This window comes from Bombina bombina, chromosome 4, assembly GCF_027579735.1.
Source record: "Bombina bombina isolate aBomBom1 chromosome 4, aBomBom1.pri, whole genome shotgun sequence".
Lineage (NCBI taxonomy): Eukaryota > Metazoa > Chordata > Amphibia > Anura > Bombinatoridae > Bombina > Bombina bombina.
The window spans coordinates 170,585,204-170,609,309 of record NC_069502.1 but is presented as its reverse complement, the minus strand read 5'-3'; the positions used below and the strand labels follow the sequence as shown (position 1 = coordinate 170,609,309).

The following is a 24,106-nucleotide window of genomic DNA, read 5'->3' as shown; positions in this document are numbered from 1 at the left end:
CAGACTTCTCTATATTCACTACTGAACAATCTGTCTTTAGGGTTGAGATGTAATCAGTTAAGCACATCTAAAAATAGACTTTTTTTTAAAGATATAGTGAATATAGTAAAACCACTTTAAAATAAACTTCTAGTAAATGGTTTAACTTTTCCACTCCATGTCTGGTGGCCCTGTCAATCATTTAGTTATAGGAGTGTAAGTTCTTTGGCAGTTGTGCGTGTACAGTAACCTCCCTGAGTGCATAGTGCTTGCACTCTTTTCCCTTAAAGCAGACACCATTTTTAACGTTAATATATTGTAAATTAGTTTTACAACTAAAGCAGAAGATATTTATCTAAAGATGGTTTGATTGTACAATAATAAACCATTTTGAGCATGATTCGTTGTATAGCTAGAAGTAAGCTTTTGTTTTCATTAACCTGCAAAGCTCTCTTCAGTTACTATATGTATATTTTTTTTATTCTTTTTTTTTTATTTTTTTAGAATCCTAGTTAATATGGATGACAATATTATCAAGCACTATTCAAATGAAGACACTTTCCAACTACAGATTGAAGAGTCCGGTGGATCTTATAAACTTACACTCACAGAAATATAACAACTCAGCCTGCGCAACTTGACTGTTTATGCAGTACATTCGCATTTTGCCCTGCAGGTCAAGATAATATCCCTTATGGGAAAGCCCGTCTGTCTGTACCTGCTCTACAATGGTCACCGCAAGTGTTGAGTGTGGCTGGCTAGGAAAGCGCTTACTTACATGATATGGGATGGCTGTATATTTCTGCAAAACCTTATTCCTGGATTCCATTCAAGGAGCTTCTAGGTTTTATTCTTCTGAGGGCCCAACTAGCAGTGCTGCCTCCTCTTGGTTTTCTTCATGTATTTTTTTATTCTTGTTTGCCCATATTTTTGGCACATCTATAAGTAGACACAAAAAGTAATTTCTATGCATTAAACGGCATGCCTCCATTTTAGCTGTATGTCTGTCACCGCTTCTGTAGTGCCACACTAGGCCCAAGCCGACACGAAGCCTAGAAAAAGGACTGTTTGATTATTTAAGTACACTGCTGTCCCCATCGGGCAGGCTCAGGGATTGGCTATTATGTTAACAAAAAACATCTCTGGAACATTTTTTAATTTTCTATTTAAATTGTTATATTTATGATTTGTGCTTTGTAGAACAAGTATGGGCAGCTTTGATAGAGCTATTTTTATTTTACCTTGCTAGTGAACAAAGTGAATATTTTATATAAAGGTGGCCTGAGCTATTTTAATGTCATAACTGCTCTTTAATGCAAGCAGAGTTTCTCTTAAGCTGCTTTTATTTAAAAAAACTAAAATATTTGAGTTGCATTTAAAGGAACATTAAAGTTATAGTTTTTTTTTATATTAACATGGGGCATTTTAAGATCAAAGCTGCTGTTTAGCCAGTGAGCAATCTGTCCCTAATTACATTTAAGTTTTGGATTTAAATCAATTATTAAACCCTTCATGCGCGAATTATTTTGTGCATTTAAACAGTATTCATATTTGTAATATCTTTTTATCAGTGTAATGTTCCTTTAAAACCTCAAACCACAATCTAAACACTGGGTCTGCAACACTGTGTAAAACAATTAATTTGTTCCACAAATAACTGCCTTGCCTATGAAGAACAAGAAGTTGGTTTTAGTTAGTGAATCCAATGATTGTGAAGCTGAAATGTATATATGAAGTGCAATATAAGTGTAAATCTGTACATAGTCATGCATTTATTGCATATATAATATATGGAATTAAGAAGTATGTAAATATGGTATTCTTTTTGGGATATAAGCTTTTGTAAACCCTTCTTAAACGTCCTATATAAGATATAGACAAGATATTGTCAGGTTTTTTTTATAGGTTTTGTTTATATTAAAAAAAACAAATGTGATGGCTCTTGTGTGGGATATCTTATTATCATTAGACAATGATGAGTATACCATGGCTATATTTATAGTTACATATAATAGGAAATAAAGTGGGACAAACTCATGCATTAATCTTCAATGTCTTCAAGGGTCTCATATCCCTTTAGGAAAGGCAGAGGGAACTTTTACCTTAGGCAACCTGCCTGCCCAGATTGTCGTCCTAGAAACCGGAGAGGTGCAGGTTACAACATTTTATGCACAAAGGTTCTGGAACCAAGAGCCATTCTTAACCACTGCGGATTCAAGTTTATGTAACATAAAACCAATTAATTTACACACAATCCTGATAAAACACATCCAATTGTATTTTTATCTAGACTTAAGTATACTAAAAATAAACTTCATAACTTGTTTTCTTTGAAAGGTTTACTCCTTGTTAGAATCCTAAAGAGCTAACAAAAAACAAACCCAAAGTGCCTAAATATACGTTTATAGGGGCATTTTAATGCTTTAATAAAATGTTATAATTTATTGGAACGTTTTTATGAAACAAATGTTTGTTGCAAACTATGCATAAAAAAATCTCTGCAAAGGGATTAAACCTGTAGTTAAATTTTTGAGGAGCCATATTACATTCCCACTCCAGAGCCAGGCACAACTAGTAAGCCAATCGGTAGTGGCATATGGATGTAGCCACCGGTCCCCACATATGTCCTGTATTTTATTGTGCCATAAAACACGCCATTTTTAACAATCAAAAAGAAATAAAATTGGATAATCAAATTTACTACTGTCTGCTAAATACACCTTTATTCATAGACGCACAAATATTTATGACCAGGTTGTCCATCTTGAAACATGGACAGTGTAAGGAAAAAAGTAGAACACGCATCAGTTACTACAATACAAAAGAACTGGTATCGCTTAACCTGTTACGCCATTTTTTTGATGGCTTGAAATGTGCATTTTTTATGAAAAGAGATTAACCAGCACTTTTTACCATAATACTTAAAGTTCTCTCTACAAATCTTCCTCTGTTAAGCTGTCTGTATTATATCATTTTGAAAGTGTATAAAACGATGGCAAACAACTTTGCTGTTTTGTTTTTCCTTCAATATTAATATATTTTATATATTGGATCTGTTTTTAATTATGTTTGTAAAGTTAGACTCGAGGACATGAACGATCCTTTGTGCAAATAAAATAATTTTTGCATCTATATGTACTAAAGAATAATAATGTAGTGTTCTATGCTTTTACAATTTGTCATATAGCAGTAATATATGTGTCTTTTGTATCATTGTTCTATTATGCAATGTATTTTTATATTATGGACTGATGTTTGTTGTTTTTCTACAAACAAATACATTTTCCATTTCTTTTTTCTGAAATCTGTTGGTATTTTTAATTATTGACTAACAATTCTGCCAGTGGATGGAGGGCTCATTTACGTCCTGATGATATAAAGCTCTCCGCTAAGTACATTTTAGCTTGAAATCCATGTATCTTGCTATACTGAGCTCTGAGTGTGAAGAAGAAACCTATACATTGCAATATAAGCTCCAAAAAAAATATTTTGCACTATTTCTCTCTGTATTAGCAAGTATTTGGATCACATTCTTTCTGTTGTGTGTTGGACGTGTGTATCTTGATAGGTGCATTGAGAACAGTCGTCCCTTCCCTCAAGTCTCTCCAAGCTTGTTACAGTATAGGTATTTACATGCAAACGGAAAGGAAGACAAAATAGGAGTTCCCCGTTAAAGCATTGTAAAGCATTAGGGACATGCAGTGCTTTCTTGTGTGTTCACTGTTCTCAATCTACCATTCAAGAAGACAGCACGCTTGCAAGTTTTCTTTGTAGGTTATGAAAGTTGCAGGAAATTTTCTACATTAATCATTACTTGATTAAAAAGAAATTAAAAAAAATCCAGCTTTAGTATAAGGCAAAACTATATGTAGCCCCTAATTGGACTTTGACTTGTTTGGATCTTTCCTTTCACACCAGTAAAGCACTGAGGATACATAGGAATTAAAAGGACATAAAAAACAATTTTCATTATTCAGATACAGCATGCGATTTTAAACAACCTTCCATTTTAGTTCTATTATCTAATATTTTTTGTTCTCTCAATATCCTCTGTTGAATAGGATACCTAGGTATTCTCAGGCACTGCTGCATGGTGGCTGCACGTATATGCCTCATATTATTGGATCATCCAATGTATTCAGCTAGCACTTAGTAGTACATTGCTGCTTCTTCTTCAATAAAGGATACCAAGAGCATGAAGCAAATCAGATAATATAAGTAATTTGGAAAGTTGTTTACAATTGTATGCTCTATCTGAATCATGTCCATTTTAGATCCTAGTAGCTCAACTGGCAGAACTGCCAGGATCAGTCGTATTCCTACTCGTACTACTCACTTGTGGATAGTATACTTGAACACATTTTTTTTTTTTACTCTGCACTGTGCTGGTAGCATTTTGTATGTGCTGTGCTGATGGTTGTGAGCACTAAGCAGGCATTCTCCAGTTTGAGTGCTGTCCCTAGAGTTGCCACAAGTGTGTGCTGATGTATTTTCTAAATGAAATGGATATTACCTGATTAACTTTTTGGCTGCGAGTGAGCACTGCATCAGATTGTGTCATTACCCTCAATTCAAACCAATGTAATTAACCTTTAACTTTTTCAGGTTTTATGTGGATTTTATCATGGTGCATCTAAATGTATTAGGGATTACACAGACACAGAGTTGGATAAAATACTGCACATATTGCTTTATTATAGCAGGCACTTGAACTTTAAATAGGAACATCATGGAAAAATAGTAAGTCTTAATTCAGGATGACATCAAACAAGACCTAAACTATAACCCCTGCAGATGTGGTTGTAGGCGTAAGCTCATCGACAGTGAGGAGCATTGCTACAACACCCTGCAAGACAGAGGTAACACAATATGAGCTGTTTGGCCCATCACTCACCCAAGAGGAGCACCCTCAGACCCGCACCTAGGAAAGTACCAATGCCTCACATATGCTAACCAAGTTGAAGGTGCCAGATGTCTGAACTAAGGGCAAGATGGAATGCCAGAGTTCACTAACTTCTAACGAAAAGATGGACATGGATGAGCAGGAGCCGCCAACTATCTGAATGTTGACAGGACATCATCCATAACATTGCAGACCTGAGGAACATGTCTTGCTGGAAAGTGGAGAATACAGAAACAATTTATCAACAGACCGGTAGAGCAATCTGCATTCCCCAAGTTCAAAAGCTACAACAATGGGGAAGAGTTCCAACAAAGATTTTTAGTAAAACCTCTCTGCGCCCTCTCAGTGGTCCATGGTTCTGCACTCCATTCTCTCTCAAGGTAAGCCCCATAGCAAAACACATCCTCTGCATCAATAAACAAGTGTGATTAGAAATCTCTGGGCTATAGCACATGCAAATCCCATTAAAATCATCAAGAAATGTGGAGTGGTGTAGGTTTTCCAGGTAGTGGCCAGGTTTGGTCACAATGCTAGAGGCTCCTTATAATCTGCTGGTTGTTTCCAGATTGCTACACTGTCCTTTATTCTGGCTGTCAGATACTGCTGCAAAAGTATCTCCTGGTTATAACAATGTTATACTTAGTGTGCTGACACTATTGGCTCACTGAATCTGGCTGTTGAGACTGGTGGTGGCCTACTTTCCGGTGCTCAACAATCTCCGGCTCCTGGGGTAGTGCAGTACATGCTAAACTACTGCTTTAACAGCTTATCTATGTCTAAAGCTAGTGACAATTGACTCCATTTCTTGGTCACTTGGAGATCCTGCTCTACTACCCTTTTCTTTTATGCAGAGGGCTCAGACAGCTTTCAGTTCTGGAATCCACCATTAATGATTTGCTGGATATGTATCTAGTAAAGTTTACTGAAGAGCTGCAACTTTTGGTACTCCTTCCTACACTGCTCTAGCCCAAGCAGAATATTTGATCAGTCCCTAGAGCCTACAGCTGCCCTTCATCTGACTGTGTGTCTGTCTATTATGTAAAACTGACCGCTTTACATTCACCTGTCTAAAGCTTGTTTCTTACAAAGATGACTTTGTCGAGAGTTACTTGTTTTATATAGTTTTATGGGTTTCTCTGTTTTGTCAAGGAAACTTTTATACATGGCTTATTTTATTACTGAAACCATCAAACAGCATTTGGTGGTTTTTTTTGTGTGTTTTTTTTTTATAACTAACGCTTTTTAAACACCACTTGGCTTGAGGCTATGGGGCCGATTTATTAAAGGGCTGATGCCCCTGTTCCAGTGTGAGCCTTCAGGCTCGACAGAAACAGCAGTTATGAAGCAGCGGTCTTAAGACCACTGTTCCTTAACTGGTCCACCGCCTCTGAGGCTGCGGACATCAATCCACCCGATCGTGTACGATCGGTTTGATTGACACCCCCTGCAAATCTGCAGGGGGGGGGCATTGCACAAGCAGTTCACCAGAACTGCTTGTGCAATGTTAAATACTGACAGCGTATGCTGTCGGTTTTCAGCGATGTCTGTCGGACATGATCCACTGAGCAGATCATGTCGAACAGACATTTGATAAATCAGCCCTATTGTCTACATATCTCTGCTTGTGTCTTTGCTAAATTTCCAGTTCCAGATAAAATTAAAACAATATGCCAGAATGTATTTTTATATATTATAGCAACGTTTTATTTACTTTTGTCATTGTTCTCATAATACAGTGACAAAGAAATCTACTAAAGAAGGAAAGAGAAATGTTAAACTCAGAAGCTTATATGAAAATCCAAAGGCAAAAATCACAAAACTAAAGCATTATAAATTAGTAATAAATAACTTTCAAGAATAAGGTTTGATGTGCTTAGATTGTTGTACTGTTTTATAAACCATAATCCAACATATTCTGATATATTAATAATTAGTTACACAAGAACCACAAAATGTTCCAAATGATCTGCCTTGTTTGAAGTGTACATCTTAATGGCATCTTTGCAAATTCCAGTAATTCTAAACCAGTACAATTACTTTACTGAATAAAAACTGCTAGAAAGTTTTACAAGAGCTGATTTTTTAAAAAAAATTATAAATCGGCAGCAGTGACAGTTTTTTAACGGAATCCGTTTAGCTGGTGTTAGGTTCTGGCCAAACCTTTTTGCTGTGGTGAAACAGTGTTATATGCAAGGAAAAGTGCAACCATAAAATGCTCTAAAACATTAGATTGTATTTCTCTATATAAATCTATGCTGTGCTTATCTTCTTAATGTCTAATTAATTTGTATTGTAATTATGTAATGGTTTAGTCCTGGAGTGGGATTTTGATTTTTTTAAGGGCCAAGGAATGTTGAACTGTTGCCCAATTGATGACGTATGTCCATTTATCATTGAGCGGGTAGACAAGGTTCTTAACCAGGGAACCTGTCTGCCCGTGTTTGAGGTGAGTGGGAAGCAATGTGCTGCCTGCACTTACCATCAGTTCAGAGGTGTCATAGCGGTTAAGAAAACTATTGGCTGCAAAGTTACAGCCACAGCTTGATAAATGGAGCCCATAGGCTCAGCACAAAATGCTAATTCTAATCAATGGGTAATAGGCGTTCATACCCAGGTTTAGTGGATAAACTGTGTTGTAATTTAAATCCTGTTACAGGTATTACTTAAAAAAAAAGGAATGCCTTATTTCAATGCAGATGTGTAAAGTTCTTATGTAAAAGGGACGGTAAAGTCAAAATTAAACTTTCATGATTTAGATAGAACATATAATTATAAACAACGAATTTACTTCTATTATTTAGCAGTTGAGCAGGCGGATCTACCAGAACCTCCTCACAATAAACACAGGTATTGTGTTTATTGTAAGTATGCTTGGTGTCTGTAACAAGATGAGCATACACAGGTATCAGGTAAGTATGCTTGGTCTCTGTAACAAGATGAGCATACACAGGTATCAGGTAAGTATGCTTGGTCTCTGTAACAAGATGAGCATACACAGGTATCAGGTAAGTATGCTTGGTCTCTATAACAAGATGAGCATACACAGGTATCGGGTAAGTATGCTTTGCTTTCATGAACCAGGTGAGCATACACAGGTACAAGGTAAGAACGCCAAGCTTCAGGGATGAGGTACGTTTGCAATAACAGCCCAGGGTGATGGGCTGAGTGAGCTTTTATAGGAACTCGCACACCTAAGGCCTCCAGGTGGGCGTTCTGGTAATTAGGACATTAAAAACTAGGCAGTGAGTGCCTAGATAGGATCTGCAGTTACAGCAGAAACCTGGCCCTGGAGTTCCTCCATGTGGGATGCTGAGACCAGGGAAGCGGGCTTCAGCGTCTCCCTTGGAACAGGAGCAGCGTCTCCCGGACCACTGCATGTGGGATACCAGGTAAGTACCTGACACTTTAACACAGAGCATTTCTTTTGCAGCTAAGTGTCCATTTAATAATGTTTACTAAGGCTGAAAAGGCCACAGCAGAGATTATCATCCAGGAGAACTCACTGTTCTATTTTATTTATTCCAAAGATTAGGGTTGCCATGTGGCCAGTATTGAACTGAATATAAAAACAGAAGACCAGCAGCACTGTGGATTCAATTCAAAGATTCAATTTTATTCCAGCATAGAGAGAACAAGTTGACATGACTAAGGGCAGAAGGCCCGAAACTTAGTCATTACTTGTTCCCTCTATGCTGGAATAAAATTGAATCTTTGAATTGAATCCACAGTGCTCCTGGTTTTCTATTGATTTCTGGGGTTGCAGGCCCCTGCAGCGTGCATGTGAGTAAAGAAGGAAAGTGCTGGACAGTGAGATTGACTGTCAGTATTGAACTGGGCTGTTCTGTTTTTAACTGGTTGTACAGTAAAATTGATTTAAAAAATTAACACTCAGTGGCAGCTAGATATTTAAAAGCTCTCAATATCTCAAACCTTTACAGGTACAGCAGAGGTCATATCAAATCATGGAACCAAAGGGAGGAAAGATGAGAATTACTTTTCTGTATGGCTACCAACTTGTAAATTAGGTAGCAACCCTTTCCTGTTATAACGATAATAGCACTGAAGCAGGGCATGTGCGAGATAGTCCAGGAAATGCCACTAGAAAATGACATACGGCTTTGACAACCTTCTTTGCATTTCAGTGTATTTGAAGCTAGCATGTGTAGTGGTAGGCTAGCAGCCCAGGTAAGAATATGACTCAATGGGGTGTCTGGGCCAGTCACCATTTAACCAAATGCTATAACCAACTCTTTATTTTTGCCTTATACCTAGCTGGGTGCATCTTAACCAGTGCTCAATATTTATGTGTTGTATGTGATATTTTTATCTGACTTTTCCTTACGGACCTTGAACCCAGGCTTGTTTTGTGTTAACTGCCTGGTTCACTGGATGCATCATGTAAACACAGCTGTCTGTGTCCGGTGAGCACCCAGACCTGTGAGTTTTGCCAGTGGCAGGGGATGTTTGACCTCTCTGGGTTGCATAATATATATCAGCAAAGAAGTACTGAATTCCCAAAGACCAACATACAAAATACATGGTTTAAAAGCATCTAAAACTGTCACTTATTAATGATTTGTAAAATATGTCAAATTGTGCAAAAAACTACTACTATTGCTGCTGAGTATTACCTCCATTAATTGCAGCCGATTAGCTGTAAATAAGTTTGTGCCCTGCTAAGGGTAATCACTGGTATGTAGCTGGTTCAGACAATTTGCAGCATACTTAGGTTGCAGAATTACACTTTTAGCTTCTCTAAGGAATGAGTGACAATTAAATTGTTTACAACTAAGGGAATATATTTTACAGCAAAACTAATCAAAATAAATTATGAACATATGTTGCTATTTTTTGCATTACAGTTCAGTATTCTATTTTTGTTTGGGAAACTAAAATTTAAGTTTAATAGCACTTAAATGAGTGAGCTCAAGTACTGGTGGCTTTGGAATTAATAATGTGACCTCTCTTACTTTATAAAGACTTACCTTTTACACTTATCTTCAATATTCACAAAAAACTAATATACTTGTTTAAAACTGCACCTGCATATTATTCTCAGGCTAATGTGTGCTTTGATTACATCACTGTTTCTATCATTATGTTCATGTCATTCCAATCCTTTCAATCAACAGCTGAAGATAACTGACCAATGAGCAGGGGTGTTGCTAGGTGGCATGAAGGCCAAGAGTATATTTGATGCCCCCCTACTTATTTACATGAACCCCTCCCAACCCCCCCCCCAATCATGCCCTATGCCCAAAAACCAAGGGTAAAGTTTAGTATTTATAAAATAATGGGGACAGAAAAGTTAAAGAGAGAGAACTGAGAAAGAGGGAGTGAGAGAGAATAAAGGGAGTGAATAGAGGGATAGAGAGAGATAGAGGGAGAGAGAACTGAGGAAGAAAGACCAGAGGGAGAGAGAACATAGGGAGAAGAGAGAGAGGGAGACAAAACAGATGGAGAGTATAGAGGGAGAAGAGAGAACAGAGGAGAGAACAGAGGTAGAGAGAGAGGAGAGATATAACTAAGAGCATTGACAGTTCAACACTACATACCTAGTATAGCTATATAGGTGAAAATAAGATAAAATTTAAAGACATCCAAGAATAATATTAATTTTTTCAAAGCAGTAAAATAATAAAAGTTTTGTTTCATCAGATTTTAATATAAATAGGCAAAGCTGCTTCAGCGACTTAATACAGTGTAGTAAAATGTCCTTGATAGTCTACCAGCTAACTTTAGCAGACAATATCATTTGGGTGTGTACAAAAACATACTGCCAGCTAACCTATATTAATAGCTGTTAACTGTAAAACGTCAGCTGAAGGAGGTAAACAAACTGTAATCAATGATCTAGCATCAGTATGGTTTCTTAGCAGCATAACAAGCAGTCTTGTTGCATTCCAAACACGACAAAAAACAACAACATTTCAATTGTATTTTACTTATGTTTAAAATGATTTTGTCATGAATAAAATATAAAATATAGAACTCAATATTGTACAAAAACGTAGAAAATTCAGCTTGAGAGATTTTTACCACTTGAGGAGCTAAGGAAGATTATTTCTAAGAAATAATATATTTCGAAGGGCACACGGGCGGACTTACTAACTTCAAACACGATCAAAGCGTCAAACAGCTGACATCCTGATGTTGTGTTTCTCTGCTCTCTGCAAGTAGCGTGTTACTCCACCTCTGAAGTTTTCACTCACTGTGTGGGAACTTAGGAGGTTGCAACATACGCTGTTTAAAAAAAACAAACACAAAAAACAAACAAGTAGTGGCTGACAGACACCATTATCTGGCGTGTAGAGCCCCCCTGCAGCCAATATTGTTCCATAGTGTAGTGCCCCATCCTTCCCTCTCCCCTTCGTAAAGCTTTTCCATAGTGAAGGGAACCCTGCCCTCTATTCTCCCCTCCACCGGGCTGCCCACCCACTTCCCACCTTCCCTCTCAGCGCCCCAACTGGCAGGATCATTACAGAGAGTGACACAGTGAAATCAGTGCATGATCAGTGCTCCCTTACCATATGAAGGCAGATGACTTCTGCCCCCAGCTTCATTCTCCACTGTCTAAGCTGACAGCAGGGACCACAAAATGAGAATCTTTGTTAAACATAGGTACTACATCAACACAGTGCACTGGGCCAGTGGCGTCACTAGGGTTGGTGTCACCCGGTGCGGTAAGTTATGGTGTCACCACCCCCCCCAGAAAGCAGACACACACAAAAACACAGGCACAAACACTCAGACACACTTAAAAACACACTCAGATGCACACACAAACACTCAGACACACACACAAAAACACACACACAAAAACACTCTGACACACACAAACACTCAGACACACACACAAAAACACACACACAAAAACACTCTGACACACACACAAACACTTAGACACACACACAAAAACACTGAGACACATACAAAATATGTAAACTGCACTGCATTAAGTATAAAGCTTATGCCTAGAGCTGCTCCCTGGCTCAGCAGATCATCAAATGAAAGATAAACAGAGCACTCTAAAATCACTGAAGAAAAGGTTTAGGCGCGCAAACTATGAAAATTCTGCTCTCTGACTCTGTTCCAAGTCTGTCAGTACACAGCCCTGGGCCGCGTGCCTAACGCTTCTTATGGCCAATCACCTCTGCACTCTGCCCACCCTCCCCTCCTACTTCTTCAGTGTGCACTTAGTGTACCGTAACCGTACCGGTCTGGTGGGCATCATACATGGCTCCTTCACTTTAGTGTCAGAAAGTCATGCGGTCAGGTGCCAGGCATTCCCCTCACGATTTCCCAGTTCCCATTTAGAGAGACAGCAGTGAGTGACTCCACTGCTCCACATGTCACTGAGCAGCGGGCACAGATAGGCAGGCAGGTTTAGGCTAGCAGTGCAACTTCGCAAGCCCCACGGCACGCCCACAACATTCATAGTGAAATTGGGCAGGGGAGGAGCAAGTACAAACAAGCAAAAGCAGCTGGGAAAACTATTTGTTGAAATTGCAGCACTGGCTCAAGGGGCAAAAAAAATTAAGTGTCTACAACTTCCCCAGTCCCACTAATGTTCACAAATGCCGGCCCCTCTAATAAAAAAAATCTATGCATCTCTACATTGTATTTCTTTGAATTTCAATAAAATATTTTTTATTTTTTTTTGTGGTGTCATCCAGGTGCGGCCCGCAGCCCCTGCACCCCCTAGTGACGCCACTGCACTGGGCAAAGTACTGTATGACATAGTACCTACGTCCAATTGGCACAGGGGTTAAAGGAGCACAGAAGTCAAAATATAACTTTCATGATTCCAATAAAACAATCAATTTAAATAAAACACACAATCTAAATATTTCATGAAAGTTTGCCCTATGTTTTGCTTTCCTTTGTTGAAACAGATCTTTCCATGAGAGAATATTTAGGTAGGCTCAGGAGATTGACTTTATGTAAAATAATGTTACAAACAATGTTTGAGTCACTGATGCCATTTATTTCTTAAGGCAAGTGCACCCTTCTGAGTCTAACTAAGTATGCTCTAATGGAAAGTGTCTGAATCAACTTTAATATTTGGCTTTTTTAACCTTTGACTTATACATTAAAAAGAACAGTCACTTAAATGGCATACAAGGGAGTTGCTATTCATCAGCTGGGGTTGGGACAATGTAGGATACACATGATATTAATATTATTATCAGTTATTTGTAGAGCGGCAACAGGTTCAACGTGAGATATTTGAGCTTTTGCAATTCACAGACAGTTTTGCCTCTTTTTCCACATAGTTGTTTTCCCAGAATCAAAGGCAGCTGAATCTTTATTTTGCTTATATTACATCTGCAGTGTTGGAGATTTATTAACAGATTAATACCATGCCAACTGTTTATTGGTCATTTTTCTGTTTTAAATTAACCTGCATCAGGGAGCCAGGCATTTCATATGTAAATAAACCTGTTATGATAAACGTGCTTCTATTATACTTAAAGGGACATGAAACCCAAACATTTTTCTTTCATGATTTAGAAAGGACATGCAGTTTTAAACTTTCTAATTTACTTCTATTTTCTAATTTGGTTCATTCTCTTTGCTGAGAAGCATATCTAGATAGGCTCTGTAGCTGCTGATTGGCTTCTGCACATAGATGCCTTGTGTGATTGGCTCACCCATGTGCATTGCTCTTTCCATCAACAAAGGATATCTAAAAAATGGAATCAAATTAGATAATAGATGTAAATTGGAAAGTGGTTTAAAATTGTAATTCGCTATCTGAATAATAAAATAAAAAAATGGGTTTAGTGTCCCCTTTAACCCCTTAACGACCAAGGACGTACGCCACACGTCCTCAAAAAAAATACAGTTAATGACCGAGGGACGTGTGCGTACGTCCTTGGTCTGGAAAGCAGCTGGAAGCGATCCTGCTCGCTATCCAGCTGCTTTCGCGTTATTGCAGTGATGCCTCGATATGGAGGCATCCTGCAATAACCCCCCTTGGCCATCCGATGCCGAGAGAGCACTCTGTGGCCCTCTCTGCACCGGACATCGATGGACGTTATCGTTGGTGGGTGGAGCTTACGTGGGAGGCGGGTGGGCGGCCATCGGTGCTCTATGTGGAGTGGAGGGGGGCGGGACTCGGGGGGCGCGCACAGAGGAGCACGCGCGTGCACGGGGGGGTGGTAGGCTGGGTTGGCGTGCACGGGGCGGGGAGCGGGTGGGAACCGCTACACTACAGAAAAAAAAAGTTAAAATTTTAAAACACAAATACAGTAAAATGCAATCTAAGGTCCTGGAAGGGGTTGGGGGTTGGTCTCGTGGAGGGGGGGGGTGGGAAAGCTACACTACAGAAAGGGAATTTTTTTTAAAAAAAGGCACATTTTGTTACAAGAACTGGGGTACTGGCAGACAGCTGCCCAAGATGGCGCCCATTATTGCAGAGGGGAAGGGTTAGAGAGCAGTTTGGTGGGGGATCAATGAGGTTGGGGTCTAAGGGGGGATCCTACACATCAGACATTATGTAAAATATGCTTTTTTTTTTTTTTTTTTTTAAAAGGGCCAAATACCTTTTATTTTAGTACTGGCAGAGTTTCTGCCAGTACTTAAGATGGCGGGGACAATTGTGGGGTGGGGGAGGGAAGAGAGCTGTTTGGGAGGGATCAGGGGTCTGATGTTTCAGGTGGGAGGCTGAGCTCTACACTAAAGCTAAAATTAACCCCGCAAGCTCCCTACAAGCTACATAATTAACCCCTTCACTGCTAGCCATAATACACGTGTGATGCGCAGCGGCATTTAGAGCCTTCTAATTACCAAAAAGCAATGCCAAAGCCATATTATGTCTGCTATTTCTGAACAAAGGGGATCCCAGAGAAGCATTTACAACCATTGTGCCATAATTGCAGAAGCTGTTTGTAAATAATTTCAGGTGAGAAACCTAAAATTGAGGAAAAAATTACCGTTTTTTTTTAATTGATCGCATTTGGCGGTGAAATGGTGGCATGAATATACCAAACTTGGCCTAGATCAATACTTGTGGTTGTCTACTACACTACACTAAAGCTAAAACTACCCCAAAAAGCTCCCTACATGCTCCCTAATTAACCCCTTCACTGCTGGCATAATACACATGTGGTGCGCAGTGGCATTTAGCGGCCTTCTAATTACCAAAAAGCAACACCAAAGTCATATATGTCTGCTATTCTGAACAAAGGGGATCCCCAGAGAAGAATTTACAAAACCATTTATGCCATAATTGCACAAGCTGTTTGTAAATAATTTAAGTTAGAAACCAAAAGTTTGTGAAAAAATTTGTGAAAAGTGAACAATTTTTTGTAATTTGATTTGCATTTGGCGGTGAAATGGTGGCATGAAATATACCAAAATGGGGCCTAGATCAATACTTTGGGTTTGTCTACTAAAAAAAAATATATACATGTCAATGGATATTCAGAGATTCCTGAAAGATATCAGCTGCTCTATGTAACTATCGCTAATTTTGAAAAGAAATGGTTTGGAAATAGCAAAGTGCTACTTGTATTTATGGCCCTATAGTTTACAAAAAAAGCAAAGAACATGTAAACATTGGGTATTTCTAAACTCAGGACAAAATTTAGAAACTATTTAGCATGGGTGTTTTTTGGTGGTTGTAGATGTGTAACAGATTTTGGGGGTCAAAGTTAGAAAAAGTGTGTTTTTTTCAATTTTTCCTCATATTTTATAATTGTTTATATAGTAAATTATAAGATATGATGAGAAATAATTGGTATCTTTAGAAAGGTCCATTTAATGGCGAGAAAAACGATATATAATAGTGTGGGTACATAAATGAGTAAGAGGAAAATTACAGCTAAACACAAACACCTCAAAAATGTAAAAATAGCCCTGGTCCACAAATGGACAGAAAATGGAAAAGTGCTGTGGTCATTAAGGGGTTAAACTAAATTACAAAATCAGCAATTTAGTAAACAGGAATATAATTATGCAACATACAAGCCTTATGCGTTTTAACAATCCTTTATTTACCAATTTCTTCAAAAGTGTACTTTTAAATGCAAGTTACTTAAAGTGATATAAAATCAGGGCCGGATTTATAATAAGGCAGAGAATGCATGTGCCTGCAGGCACCCCTCCATAGGGAGGGCTTACCTCTCTATTATAAATACTGGTCAGCTGGGGACCTTGACTAAGATGGGCACGCGGCAGTGAAATAAAAGCACCCATCTTTGTTAATGTCGCCACAAGTTCTGGTTCCTACAGGTACCTTGGTTGTAAATCCAGCCCTGTATGAAACCCAAATATTTTCTTTCTTTCATGATTTAAATAGAGCATACTGTAAATATAATATAGTTTTTTGTTGCAGCCTTTTCACAAGCAGTTTAAATATAAATATAATAATGGTAATATTCTGAATCTGCTGGGACCGGCTGAAAAAAGCCCAACCTAGCACCAATGGCAGTTTTAGTGGATGAGATATACAGACATCCCAACTCCTCCTTAAAGTTCAGGGAGTCACCCTGATTGTAATAGCGACTCCCTTATGCCAGCAAATGAATGAAATCTCCCTGAAACTCAAGTACCATGATCCAATGTGGGCCCAAATCCGAAAAGTGTTTCTTTAAGGAATGCCTTTAGTTGCTGGGACATAATAGAACCCTTAAAGCATCAGTAACCAAAAAGCCCCCACTGATTTTAATACAATTAAAACACAAATACTACCTTATTTACTGCACGTAATTAAACTTAATATTCTAAAATAGGTTAAGCATTCAACAGTGTACAATCACTGGAAAAATAGGTTTGTTGTATGTGGTTTGTGCAATTAAAGCTACTTTTTTTATGTGACTTTAGTGGGAAGGCTACTTAATGATAAGTCTCTATCTTATTTAGGGTTTCAAGTTGTCAAATATATAACTGGGACGGGAGGGGGGTGGGTGACGCAGTAGCGGGTGAAGCCACCTCCTGAAATGAGTTTTTGCAGGTTGGGATGTCTGTATAATACTCCTTCCTAACTATGGTACCCCCAAACCTCAGAGGTACAGCTGCCTTGAATTTTCCAACTGTGCTTTTTTATATATACATTTCCAGCTTCACTTTGCACAGCTAGGAAAGGAGGGGAAGAGGGAATTAAAAAAAAAAAAAAAGTAAATAAATATTAAACCCTTTAAGGACACAGCTTTCAGTTTTGCTCAATTGGTTTTATGACGGAAAAATTCCGTCATATGTCCCTTAAGAGGTTTAAAAATGAATAAAAGTAAATATATATTAGAAGACGACATCCTCCACTTGCACTCCCTGCATCCCTAATATTTAGCTTTTTCATAAATTCTTTACACCCTTCAGTTTGATGGTCTAGAACAATCACTGACCAGCACCCAAGGAAACCTTTTAATATAAATACTGCTCAAAGTATATTGTCCAACGTTAATCTATGTGATGTATTCTTCTTTGAATAAAGCCCTTGTCTCCGATCTTCAGCCTAGGCTTGATAAACCAAGGCATAAGTGCACCAGCTATATCTAGTAAGTGTTATTGATTTGCTTCCTAAAAGCCACACCTATACCCTTTGTGTAGTGTACACTTCTGGTACAGCTGTGCATTCACTTCCCCAATTCCAACCAGCAGTCAGGCTCAGTATTTTCATCATCCTCAGTGCAGCTGATCAAGATCCTAAGGCAGCATTTAGCCACCAATTAGGCAAGGACTACCCAGGTGCTGAAACAAGATGGGTCAGCTTGTAAGCTTACATACCCGCTTTTTTCAAATAAAGATACTAAGAGAACTAAGAAAAAATGATAAAAGAGTAAATGAGAAAGTTTCTTAAAATTGTGTGCTCTATCTGAATTATGAAAGAAAAAATTGGGGTTCAGTAACTCTTAAGGGTTGTTTTGCGCACTATGATGTCTACTGTACACAGTGATTTAAAACCCTTGGTTTACTTGATATTTTTAATTGTTTAAAAAGATAGATTATGTCTTTACTACCCATTCCCCAGCTTTGCACAACCAACATTGTTATATTAATATACTTTATAACGCTATAAACCTTTGCCTAATTCCAGGATAGACACAGACAAAGGCTGTGGTGACATTTTCCAAAGTACAGACCTTAGTGAAGGACATCAAGGTACATTTTAAATTAATCACAGTATTTTATAGTGCTTGGTGGTTATTATACAGATGCAGATACAAATGATCCGTATAACCAGCCCTCCTCTGGCTATACCCATGAGCCAGTGTCACTACTGTGTCTTTGTATAGTGCTGGGTGTTATTATACTGATGCAGATACCACTGATCCTATAAACAGCCCTCCTCTGGCTATACCCATGAGCCAGTGTCACTACTGTGTCTTTGTATAGTGCTGGGTGTTTATATACGTGATGCAGATACCACTGATCCTATGACCAGCCCTCCTCTGGCTATACCCATGAACCAGTGGTCACTACTGTGTCATTATATAGGTGCTGGGTGTTATTATATGATGCAGATACAAATGATCCTATAACTCAGCCCTCCTCTGGCTAGACCCATGAGCCAGGTGTCACTACTGTGTCTTTGTATAGTGCTGGGTGTTTATTATACTGATACAGATACCACTGATCCTATAATCAGCCCTCTTGGCTATACCCATGAACCAGTGTCACAACTTGTGTCATTATATAGTGCTGGGAGTTTATTATACTGATGCAGATACAAATGTTCCTATAACCAGCCCTCCTCTGGCTTATACCCATGTGCCAGTGTTACTACTATGTCATTAATATAGTGCTGGGTGTTATTATACCGATGCAGATACCACTGACCCTATAACAAGCCCTTGTCTGGTTATACCCATGTGCCAGTTGGTCACTACTGTGTCTTTGTATAGAGCTGGGTGTTATTATACAGATGGCAGATACCACTGGTTCTATAACCAGCCCACCTCTGGGCTATACCATGTGCCAGTGTCACTACTGTGTCTTTGTATTGTGCTGGGGTGTTATAATACAGATGCAGATACCACTGGTTCTATAACCATCCCCCCTCTGGCTTATACTCATGTGCCAGGGTCACTACTATGTCATTATATAGCGCTGGGTGTTATTATACTGATGCAGATACCAGGTGACCCTATAACCAGCCCTTGTCTGGCTATACACATGTGCCAGTGTCACTACTGTGTCTTTGTATAGAGCTGGGTGTTATTATACAGATGCAGATACACATCCAGTATTTCACTCAGGCTTTATTCCATAACTTATTACCCAATATCCCTAGCAGTCTCTTGACAAGCCACTAACTTTATTCACACTACTATGTTTTTGTATTCCTATTATTTAATCAGAAAGAAAAGATATACTAAGGTTGTGGCAGACACTGCAGAGGGGCTAGTCACGGACACCGCTTGCCTATCCCTGCCTATTTCTAAGCCCCTGCAGGAGTCTCTTTTCTCATTGTTTTTTTTTTCAGCTTTTCAACAGCCAGACAGTACTGAGTTCATGAGTGCCAGTATAGATAACATTGTGTTCACTCCATGGAGTTATGCAGGAACCAGCACTAATTTGCTAAAATGCAAGTTTGTAAAAAGCACTGAGATAAGGGGCAGTCTCAGAGCATCTAAGCAGAGTAATCATAGAGCTAAAAAGTAATATAATATAACAGTGGTGGTTATGCAATACTGGGGAATGGTAATAAAGGATTATACTATCTTTTTAAACAATAACAATTTTAAGTAGACTGTCCCTTTAAGTTATTTGTCAAGTTCTGCCTTAAGTAATGCGTTCCTGCACTGAATAGCACAATGTTGAAAAAAAAGCCTCTAAGTTATTAGAGTATTTGAAGGTCTTTGATTAGTTAATTTTTCTTTACTGTAATCTAGCTGTGTAATTATGTGATGCTAACAAACATGCTGTAGTTAGTAAGCTGTAGTTTATTTACAGCAGGCAGCGCTGTTATATTAACAGAAACAGAGGCACAAATTACACACAGGGTACTTCAGACCCTTGTCTCTCAGCCTGCGGTACCTGGAGCTTTGGTAAGAGGTACTACTCAGTGGCTCGTCCTTTCATTATTTATGCCCTGATGCAGCTAAGGTAAACATTAAAGGGACAGTAAACACCAGAATTTGTGTTGTTTAAAAAGTTAGATAATTCCTTTAATACCCATTCCCCAGTTTTGCATAACCAACACAGTTATAATAATACACTTTTTACCTCTGTGATAACCTTGTATCTATGCCTCTGCAAACTGCCCCCTTATTTCAGTTCTTTTGACAGACTTGCATTTTTAGCCAATCAGTGCTGACTCCTAAGAGCTTCACGTGCCTGAGCTCAATATTTATCTATATGAAACACATGAACTAACGCCCTCATAGTGGTGAAGAACTGTCAAATGCTTTCCAGATTAGAGGTCGACCTTCAAGGTCTAAGAAATTAGCAAATGAACCTCCTAGGTTTTAGCTTTTCAACTAAGAATACCAAAGGAACAAAGCAAAATTGGTTATAATAGTAAATTGGATAGTTGTTTAATTAAGATGCATACAGTGCCCTATTTAAATCATGAAAGTTTTTTTTTTACTTGAGCTGTCCCTTTAAGGGCCAGATTATCAAGTGGATCGCTATTTAGCTCTTCGATAGAGCACTTATGCGATAGAAGTATACTTTTTGCGTGCGTCATATTACAATATTGTGCGTGTGATAACCTGTTCCCCCATAGAAGGTCCAATGGAGCAAAAAAAGTGAAAAAAACCTAAACCCAACTCGCTCGCAAACCCGATATTCTCAAGTGCGCTAACCCGAGATGAAAATGTGAATATTTCCACATTCCAATCTTCTGCACATAGCAGAATATGTTATATTTATTCTAAAATACATATTTCTATATATATCTTATGGGTGTTTGGTACAATAACATAAATTATCTCTTACCTGATAATTTAATTTCCATCGTGGGGAGGAGAGGTCCAAGGCTTCATTCATTACTTGTGGGAATTAAGAACTTGCCACCAGGAGTAGGCAAAGACACCCCAGCCAAAGGCTTGAATACCTCCCCCACTTCCCTCATTCCCCCAGTCATTCTGCCGAGGGAACAAAAAAATAGAGAAATATCAGGGTATAAATGGTGCAAAAAGAACAAAACTAAATTTAGGTCCGCCTACCCGTAGAAACGGATGGGAGACGTGGACTCTCCTCCCCACAATGGAAATGAAATGATCAGGTAAGCATAATTTTATTTTTTCCATCTAAAGGAAGAGAGTCCACGGCATGATTCATTACTTGTGGGAAACAAATACCCAAGCTCTAGAGGACACTGAATGAAACAAATTGTTAAAACTTTGTAAAAGTATGTAAGGAGGACCAGGTAGACGCCTTACAAATCTGCTCCATAGAGGCCTCATTCTTGAAGGGCCCAAGAAGAAGCCACAGCTCTAGTTGAATGAGCCGTGATCCTCTGAGAAGGCTTATGGTCCCGCTTTCTCGTAAGCCAAGCAAATCAAGCTCCTCAACCAAAAGGACAAAGAGTGGAGAGGCTTTCTTGCCCCATGCGTTTCCCTGAATACACTACAAAAAGATGATGTAGTTCTGTCTGAAATCCTGTCGTATGCCCTGAAGATAAAACTTCAAGGCTCGAACCACATCCAAATGATGAAGTAACCTCTCCTTAGGGGAAAAAGGGTTAGGACACAAAGAAGGAACAACTATTTCCTGATTGATGTTCGGTAGACACAACCTTGGGAAGAAATCCCAAACCAAAGCGAAAGAACAGCCTTATCAGCGTGAAAAACCCCAGATAAGGAGGCTCACATTGCAAAGCCGCCAACTCAGATACTCTTCGTGCCAATGCAATAGCCAACAGGAAAGAACCTTCCAAGAAAGAATCTTAATGTCAATAGAGTGCATAGGTTCAAACGGAACACTCTGCAACACCCTAAGAACCAAGTTCAAGCTCCAGGGTGGGAGCAGAATGTCAAAAGACTAAATATCAGGAAGCTCCACGAGCCTCTCTGTGCAACAAAACAGATAACGCCCAAATCTGTCCTTTAAGGAACTGGCGGCAAGCCCCTTCTCCAACCCATCCTGGAGAAAGATAGAATCCTGGATACCTTAACCATTGTGCCAAGGATATCCATGTTTCTCACACCAGGACACGTAAGTCATCCACACCTTATGATAGATGCAACGAGTGACCAGCTTCCTGGCCTGAATGAGAGTATCAATCACTCTCTCAGAGAATCCTCTCCTGGCTAAGACTAAGCGTTCAATCCCCACGCAGTCAGCCTCAGAGAATCTAGATTTTGATGTTGGAAGGGACCCTGTACCAGCAGAACCCTGTGACAGGTGTAATCTCTATGGCGGAGAAGATGACATCCCCACCAGATCCACAAACCACGTCCTCCGCAGCCATGTTGGAGCAATCAGAATAGCCGAAGCTTGCTCCTGCTTGATGTGGGCCACTACACAAGGTGGAAATGGTAACAGTAAAAAAATGTAATCTAGGTTGAACCCCCAAGGCACTGCTAAGGCACCGACCAGCTCTGCCTGGGGATCCATGGACTGTGACCCATATTTGGGTAGCTTGCAATTGAGTCTGGACACCATGAGATCTAACTCTGGCGTCCCCCATCTGTGACAGATCTCTGCAAACACCTCGGGATGGAGAGACCATTCCCCCGGATGAAAGAATTGGTCTGCTGAGAAAATCCGCTTCCCAGTTATCCACACCCGGAATGTGGATTGCTGATAGCGAGCAGTTGTGGGACTCTGCCCATACCAATATCCGAGATACCTCTGCCACTGCTAGAGAGCTTCTCGTCCCCCCTGATGGTTGATGTAGGCCACCGAGGTAATGTTGTCTGTCTAGAATCTGATGAAGCTGAACGACCCCAGGAGAGGCCAAGCTTTCAGAGCATTGTGGATCACTCAAATTTCCAGAATATTGATCAGGAGAAGAGACTCCTCTCGAGTCCACCTTCCTTGTGCCATCCTGGCACCCCAAATAGACTTAGGTTTAACCTTCTTATCCTTTGGTAAGAAGGCACCCTTGCCTCCCGTAACCGTGGATATGATCAAGTCCAGTCCTGGACCAAATAGGATCTTTCCCTGGAAGGGAAGGGATAGAAGCCTAGATTTAAAGGTCATGTCCGCAGACCATGGCTTCAGCCACAGGGCCCTATGAGCTAGGACGGAAAAACCTGATATTTTTGCATTCAGGCGAATAATCTGCATATTGTCATCACAAATTAAAGAATTAGCTACCCTCAAGACCTTAATTCTATCCTGTATCTCATCAAGGGGAGTCTCTCTCTCGACCATCTCAGACAGGGATTCGCACCAATATGTTGCAGCTCCGGCTACTGCAGCTACCGCTGCTGCCAGCTGAAAAACGAACCCTGTGTGCTGAACATCTTTCTCAGCATGTTTTCTAACTTTTTATCCATGGGCTCTTTAAACGACGAACTATCCTCGAGGGGGAATCGTCGTACACTTTCGCGAGCATGGAGATAGTACCATCCACCTTAGGGACAGTCCCCCATAGCTGAGCTTGAGAGTCCGGAACAGGGAACAAGTTTCTTAAAAGAAGAGGAAGGGAAAAGGATGAACCCAATTTCTCCCATTCATTCTTGATAATGTTAGCCATCTTAACAGGAACCAGGAAGATCTGAGGCACCACCCTGTCCTTAAGATAATTATCAAGGTTAGGGAATCGAAGGTTTCCTCCAGTAGTTTTGGTTCCGGAACCTTCAAGTGTAGCAAGCACTTGCTTCAGTAGAAAACGTAAATTTTCCATCCTAAACCTAAGAGTCTGGTTCCTCCGCAGCTGGAGGTTTAAATGACATGGACTCCGACCCAGAAGGAACGTCCTCCGAAGAGTCGGAGTTGTCCTCGTCAGCGGATAACCTTTCCGAGCTATCCATTGGAGTAGATGACCCCTGGGCCGGGCTGCAATGTTTTACCCTACGCTTGCGCTTAGCAGAACGTGGTAAGGCACTAATCAACGCAGACACCGCCGTTTGCAGCTGATCCGCAAGATCTGATGGCCAGCGGCCCTCTTCCTCAGGAGGATTAGTCATGCCCTGGGGAGCTCCATGTGTAATCGGAGATGAATGTAGGGAACGCACCTCACGGGACGAAGAACCCTCAAAGGTGGACGGCTCAGTAGTACTAAACATGTTATTCTTTCTAGATGAGCAGGCGGATCTACCAGAACCTCCTCACAATAAACACAGGTATTAGACTTTGTTAGAAAGGGAGTACCCTTCAACGCGT

The 24,106-nt window shown here is 39.7% G+C and overlaps 1 protein-coding gene across 2 annotated transcripts in view; it reads left to right on the top strand.

Moving 5' to 3' along the window:
• GRHL1 (grainyhead like transcription factor 1) overlaps positions 1–1,915 on the top strand; it is a 58,119-nt gene extending 56,204 nt beyond the window's left edge. For both annotated transcript variants that reach the window (XM_053709697.1, XM_053709695.1), the window contains exon 16: positions 484–1,915. In XM_053709697.1, coding sequence (XP_053565672.1) covers positions 484–598 — 115 coding nt within the window. In that variant the 3' untranslated portion in view covers positions 599–1,915. The remainder of the gene's footprint in view (positions 1–483) is intronic.
• The last annotated feature ends 22,191 nt before the right edge of the window (positions 1,916–24,106 follow it).